Source organism: Symphodus melops (genome assembly GCF_947650265.1).
Source record: "Symphodus melops genome assembly, chromosome: 5".
NCBI lineage: Eukaryota > Metazoa > Chordata > Actinopteri > Labriformes > Labridae > Symphodus > Symphodus melops.
The window spans coordinates 16,130,537-16,138,097 of record NC_136695.1 but is presented as its reverse complement, the minus strand read 5'-3'; the positions used below and the strand labels follow the sequence as shown (position 1 = coordinate 16,138,097).

At 35.4% G+C, this 7,561-nt stretch overlaps 1 protein-coding gene across 1 annotated transcript; it reads right to left on the bottom strand.

Moving 5' to 3' along the window:
- Nucleotides 1-2,884: 2,884 nt before the first annotated feature.
- On the bottom strand, nt 2,885-5,162 carry LOC306824161 (tumor necrosis factor receptor superfamily member 6B-like). Its single transcript, XM_079344180.1, has 5 exons — nt 5,138-5,162; nt 4,119-4,497; nt 3,633-3,812; nt 3,426-3,507; nt 2,885-3,323 (listed from the first exon to the last, which is right to left on the bottom strand). Exons 1-5 carry the CDS (start codon nt 5,138-5,140, stop codon nt 3,125-3,127), a joined length of 843 nt encoding a protein of 280 aa, XP_079200306.1. The 5' UTR covers nt 5,141-5,162; the 3' UTR covers nt 2,885-3,124.
- Between the last annotated feature and the right edge of the window lie 2,399 nt (nt 5,163-7,561).

Genomic DNA, 7,561 nt, shown 5'->3' with positions numbered 1-7,561 from the left:
GTGTGCTAATGGGGGTTTGATGTTGTCGAATGTATTGTTGACAGGTTTAGTTTTTGTCTATTGATAGGTGTAGGCCATTGCTGTATTTGTTTTTTTTTTGTTTTTTTTATCTTCATCTGAAGCCATTCTGTATAAGGTCTAACTCCAACTGACTGAAATTGTAAAGCACATGCAGAAGTTAACTGAGAGTTCATGCAGTTCATGCACTGCAAAAGAAATCGGTTTAAGTTGTGGTCAGCAGTAAAGCTACATCTACACTGTTCTAAACTGTTCCCTTAATGACATGATTCTGTAGTCATGTACATTTAACTTAATATATCTGATAACATGTATTCAATATAAATGCTTCCTTGATTTTGTGGCAATTATTATGTAATGTTCAAACAAAACTGTTTAAGATAGTATCTGCTTATTTTGGTTGCATATAATCTTTATTATGTTTATGTAATTCTAAATTAAGATCATTTTTAGTGAATCCAACTCAATAGAATTAGCCACTTTTTAGTTGTCGAGCACTTCCTGTTATTTTGCGCCTTTTTTCTGCTTTCGAATTTAGCAGCTATTGTCTGGTCACAAGACATAAAGAAAGTGCAGATTATGTAACTCAACAATTTTATTTGGTTGACAAAGGCAAGGAGAGTTATTTTATACTGTAATGTTAACACCACCTGTGGGTGTATGCTGTGTGTAATATTTACAGTCTATGATGCTACATTACAAAACGATACAAGGAAGCAAAGTAATACAGAGAGACACAGACACAGTTGAGGTAAATTATGGATGTTATGTTAATGTAGGCTATAGTGTGATGGTATTGCACCACAATATCAGAAAGATATCACGAGTATTTGCACTATAAGAAAATAATACGCTTTATTTTGAAATTTACATTGAAAACAATTGCTGTTAATCTACAGCCAATTTTCAACACTAAAATACTGTTTTGATCTAAAACAGTTAAGAACTGCAGTTAGCAATGCATTGTGGGATGCTTACCTTGAAGCAAACTGACAAAGGCCATAAACACTATAATGATGTTTTAAATTACAGGACACTACAGTATTTTTATATTTTTTTAAAGAGGGTGTTGCCTTGAGAACTTCGATCAGTAGTGTGGTATGTTAGGTTGTTTGTCTTTTGTTTCTAAAAATATGCAACTGCTTATTTTTCTCCGTTTTCTTTTTTAAATACCCAAAGCCATCAACTCCTGAATGGAGAATCTTTGGAGGATCATTTGAATAGCATTTTTCAGAGAGGGAAACACAATATGGAGGACATGCTCTACACATCAACGAGACCTGCTTTATCAACACGCGGCTTAGATTTACATCGTGTAAAAATATTACTTCTGGGCAGTTTTAGTTGTATTTAGGTTAAAATGAATACGGCCAAATGAATAGAGGACCGAAACTTGTTAACCCGGCAATTTATCACAAAGAGGTCAAGGCAGAGGGAGGGAAACATAACAGCCTGCTGGTAATTGATTTATACCAAACTTATGTGAAGTAATTAGAATTATGTGGAAAGACAGGATGGCTTAAAGTTAATTTTCCAGTTGCATTACATAAAACAGCAACAAGGCTAACGCTAAAGCTAAGCAACATGCTATGCTACATCACAAGCTCAGAAGAAATTTATGACACAAAACACCCATGCTAATGCTAACGCTACACATAGTAGTACATACTGATACTTCCAAGAAATGCTGCAGCTACATGCTAACAGAATGACAAAAGGCTAACCACATTACAAATGCACATGGTATTTGCAACATTTAAACAGGACAGAACACCTATATTAGAATAGTTTACACGTTCAGCTTTTGGGGATTCAGATTCTACTTTGATACACATTACACATCGTGTCAATATCTGCAGTTATTACATCTGTGTTTTTAATAACAAAATTTGCAGTATTATTGCAAAAATTGTTGCTATTCGCCCATATGTTCCGATATTGACAGCAACAAAGCTCCGTCTCTATCGTCTCAGATGTTTTAATATTTGGTAAGGGTCAGTTACTCAAAAGAAATTACATTTATTGCATACTTTACATAGTTTAAAGCAGACTCTAAGCTATGTCTGTTTACTACTCAAAACCTTTTGAGCTGCAATCGTTGGCTCACCTTACAGTTTGTTTATTTGTTGTTGTTTCAATTTGACAGTAGCAGCCTTCATGTTGACATTGCCCTAACAAATAACACAAACTCAATCAATCAATCGTTTATAAGTGTGTCTTGCCTATTTTGTATACCATGTTCAAGCATATTTTAGGCAGTTGTGTGGCATACAGAATAATGAAGTTGTATTCTTAGTTGCACTGATATTATACCTTCATATATATATCTTTAAAATGCTGAATTTAGTTATTTTGTTATCTTTTGTGCCTATCTATTGTAAACTGGGATAAGTTGAAGTAACATAAAAGTTCCCGTTTATCCAGATTAAGACAAATGCATGACATATTTGTGGCGTCTCTGCTGCCAGCTCTTTACCGTGATATCTACAAAATATTTTTGTTTAAATTTGGTTAATTTGTTTGTGTGCTTTATTTTAATCTACTCAATTTAAACAGGGTATTCTTTAGCAACTGATTTGAGTTATATTAATTCAACTTTGAACAAAGTTAGATTTAAATAATATATTTAATATGTTGTCCAATATGTTGCCTCAATTTTATTGAGTAGTTAATGTGTATCTCTTTTTACAGTGTACAAGAACCCCAAAGTAATTGAGTCATGTGTGGCATCTAATTCAACAAGTTACATTTACAAGGTCAGATGGCGACACCTTTTGGACGCTTTGGGGTAAATTACAGCCCTACAACCATGTATGCTGCGCGCAGCTTCAGAATTTGTCTTGTTAATTACAACAGTAGATGAAAACATTTTTGCAACATCTTTATTTGGTTGCTGTGTTGGACAAGAAAAGTGTCAGTTTGACAATTCACAACTTTACATAAGTACAACTATTTTCCTGTCAATATTTTTGACACACTTCTCATAGTCTAAGTAACTGTTACTATTAAAATGTCATAAAATACTTGTTTTTAGATGGTCAAACTAAAGATAAAAGAAAGAGGTAGCCTATCTTGTTATGACCTAATTCTGTCAGTCTGAAGAGCATCAGAGAGCTAAAAGACAATTTGGATTCTGCTGCTTCAGCTCACTCAGTTTTTCCTCTAGTTTGTCTGAGAGGGTGTGGAGCTGTAAAGTCTTCAGCATCTCTGGCAGCTGTATCAGCTGCTCATGTGTGGCCTCTGCCAGCCACGTTCTAATGTGATAAAGAGGACATCTGTGCCTGGTCCGCCTCCTCTCTGCTGACCTGTGAACATAATGTGAGAAGTTGTTTTTTATTAGCTTACATGTAGAAAAGCCTACACACGTAAAGAGAGCAGAGGGAGAGAATCACAGAGAGTGTCCTCACCTGGTCAAACAGTTCCTCTTTTTTGGCACAGACATCTTGTCCGGGGTGAGCAAGTCTAGGAAAAATGTCCTGAGTGTCTCACCTGGAAACAAAGAGGTAAATCATGAGTTCAAAACGCAAACAATCACCATCCAATTCTATCTTTAAATTTTAATAATTGTTAGTGGGTAAGGCAAAACACAGCAAACCTAAATTGACAGTACAAACCTTCGCTTGCAAGACCTGTGCAGGAGCCACACACAGTGTCATAGTATATCGTTCCAGGCATTAACACAATCTGTCCGCTGGCACACGTCTGGTGATTTAGACATGGCTCCAGTGCAGAGGATGAATTGGAGAAGGTGCCCTCTAAACATCTTTCACAAATTGTGTTCTTGTTTATAGTGCCTGAAGAAAATGATAAAAGGTATGGATCATTAGTGAAACTATTACATCTACAGATACCAAGAATGTATATCTTTTACACGTTTGAAATGATGTAGTCATACAGGAGAAACATGTTTTCTTGACTGACTCCTTTTTTGATTCACATCCACAACAGTTATGTGAACTAAACAAATGTAACTACAATAAACCTGACAGTAGTTAAAAGTGTAATTATTTAAATCATTTATAACATATTAACTCGTCTTTGGCGGGAAAAAAAATCCTAGTCAAAACTCTCTTTCTTCTTAATTTATACAGTAGGCCTACCTTTGGTGTGAACTCCGTGTCCCAGCCCACACTCTGTGTGTCTGACACAGAAGTCATACTTCATGTAGTAGCCTTCTTTGCACCGGCAGACCCGGTCACTGACCTTCGTGCACTCCCTCTCCTCCTCCATGTTGTCTAGGCAGAAGGTGCTGCAGTACAAACACCTGGGCAGGTAGTTCCACGTCTCAGTGAAGTGGTCCTCTCTGCACGTCACACACTTGGTTGGCATGGTGGCAGTGCAGTGCGCGGACATGTGCATGCCGGGTGGACACATGTCACATAGGAGGGTTTCTCCTGTCAGTGGATCTTGGTGCTCATAGGTGGGATCAGAGACAGAGCTGGACACGGCAGAAAAGAGGAGCAGCACTGGTAAGGTCAGCTGTGGAAAGGGCACAGGTTACCAAAATGTTCTGTAACTGCAGCTTTACTGTTTAATGCAACTGGAGTATCTTTACTTCTATGAATGTTGTTGAACAGACAACTGATTGTGACAGCACGTTTTTACCACCTGTACAACAAGATGCACATGAATAAGCCAACGAGCAGCACAAAAAAGGAAAGAGCTTTTAAAATAAAACAAACATTGATCATAGCTGAAAATAATAAAGCTGTTGTTTTTTTTTTTTACAACTGTTACTGTAACTTTTTCATATTCTGTTTATTACAATCACTTACAGGATAAGTGAATGACAGAATTTTATTTTATTGTATATCCTCAAACATTGTAATTGGTTATCGCACTACCTGAAGCAGACAATGTTTGCAAAACAACATTTTAGATATAAAAGTTTTCATTCAGAAACCTTCAGTTATAATAACAAACTCTAAGCTGCTCAAATTAAATTTACATTAATTAAATTTACATTCTTACAGTTTATTCAATATAATATGACAACAGTTGACAAATTCTGTCAATTTACTACTTAGTAAAAAAAAGATTTACAAAAGAATACCTGCCTCGACATCAGATAATATTTTCTTGTGATTTTAAATTCACAATGATGTCTCAAATAACTTACCATACTGATGGTTTGCTTGTCGCTGCTTCAGTTAAAGAGGACTTTACGGAGTGATCGGCTGCTTTATATACTCTACTGTTCCTAAGGAACCACTGTGTGTGTGGGTGGGTTTGTACTGGTTTGTGAAATATGAGTAGTAAAAAAAATATCATCAAAGGTCAAACCACTTCCACATCACATAGCTTTACGTTGAATTTGACACAAGAGATTTCAAAGTGATAAAGAAGTAGCTTTGCTGTGAAGTACAATCACTAGTTCTGGTTTTCTCTTGTTTCTGAGAAGCAACTCATTTGAAAGCGGCTTCAAATTAAAAGCTCATTCGTTTTGACACCCATATGCCCTGTTGTCCTAAAAGCAACTGCAAAACACGTCTTTTACTGTCTCTACGGATATTGCCTGCCCTGCTCTCCTCCTGTAAAAGAAGAGATAAAAGCCCCACATATGAGTTTTTTAATTATGAGGATAATAATTTCAGGATATTTGCTGAAAAAGAACGACTTGTCGATTATCTTTATGATCTGGAATGAATCAAAATAAATTATGAATAATATTTTGTACCTTTGTGTAGCTATTAGTTTCAATCAACACTTTTACAACATTATTAGACTAACATGATTTAAACTTTTTAAAATCCTTACGTGTAACAAAAAATATCTGTATTGCGCAATCACTTCAATTAGAAACTGATTCTAAAATTTCCGTGGAACCTCTTAAGGCGTTGAAACAGCTGCAAATATGGGGCAACATACCAATAAGTCACATTGTTAATTTAGAAATGTGTCACTGAGTCAGACATTTGCCGAATGGAATGTACAGTATTATAAAACTGAGGTCAAGCCACTGGAAATTCGTTGTCTTAAAATATTGCAAAGTCTCTAACAAGTACAATAGTAAATGTGTTTAATCTCCTTCTCCCTCTCCAGAGAATGAATAACCACAATTAAACCTTTATAATTTAAGTTTATAATTAATTTAAGGGATCAGGGCCAACTTGCACATGTTGGTTAATACCACAGTAAATTAATAAGATTTTGATTCAAACAAAATAAGGATTTAATCAAAGAAAAGCATTGAGGCCATCGAGAGTTGAGAGTTTAAAACATTTGGTGCAAGAAAAACAGTGAGTAATGAAATTTGATTGAACATTATTGATCATTTTGTCCTGACACATTCCATGTTATCGGAGGCTTTGCTTCTGCTGAATTCATGTAGGTACCTGAAATAAATCTAAATACTGGTAATTGCAGCTCATTAGTTGAGTCAAACTCAGGTTTATTTCCCACTGAAAATCCCAGGCACAAACTGACACTTACACATCCCGAAATATGTGATGTGGAAAAGATTTTTCAAAGACAGATGAAAATATTTGTGATCCAAATTGTAAAATATCCTCTAAAGAAAATGAAGAAAATGGTTTAGCAGCAATCAAATTATTTAGGCTACATTAAACTGGCTCTTATAGGTCTTTCTTTCTGCGCCAATAGAGAGAATAGTTTTTTAATCCTACCCTATCTGCCTCAATTTTTAACCATAACATCCTTTTTTGACTCCAGCTAATTGTGTTGAGACTGTGATCGAACCAAAACTATAAAAGCCTTTTTCAGCCTCTTTGACAGATCAATCACACTGTTTTGCGTACAGTTTAATCCTGTGAAGATCTTTTGGTTTACAAAAGTGGATTTTTCCAATGAAACATCCCAGCTTGCTGTCTTTCAACAGTCAAATGTGTAGGTTATTCACTATAAAAAAAATAAATTAAAAAAAATGTATGGTTCATAGACATACTGCATGACCATGTGTCACAGAAATTAATCATATTCTGCAGGGTGTCACAAACTAAATGACTCCCCTGTTGCTAATCAAAAACCCCAATGCTGGGCAACCAGATGTTTTGGTTTCCATCCATACTCGCTGTCCATACTCACCATTTTAAATGTCAATGCAAGGCAGTTGATATTGTAGATTTCGTGTGTTTTCAGCATTAGATATGTGACATAACTTGATGGATGTCACAAATTGTTTTTTTCAGGTTCCTAGTTGCAAACTTTGCTTAAGAAATGAAAAGATCATGTTAAATGTGAAGCACACATCCTGGCCCTTTTGTTTAGCAATACCATACATTGAACATACTAACCTGTAAGTAAAAGCCCTGCATTTACAGTGGGCACACATTTTTCAGCCTTTAAATTGTACATTTGTAGTCTAATATTAACACCCATTCATTTTGGTGGCAGAGTATTTTCAACCCCATGCAAAGGAATTATATTCGAAAGCAGAATTTAATGGTATAGGTAGCTATAGTAGTAAAAGATTTATAGGTATAGGTAAGTAGTATAGGTAAGTAGTATAGGTAAGGGCAAATACTTGAGAGACAATAATTCAGTTAGTCAACCCCATAAAAAGCCCAATGTTCTGTTTTTTAAG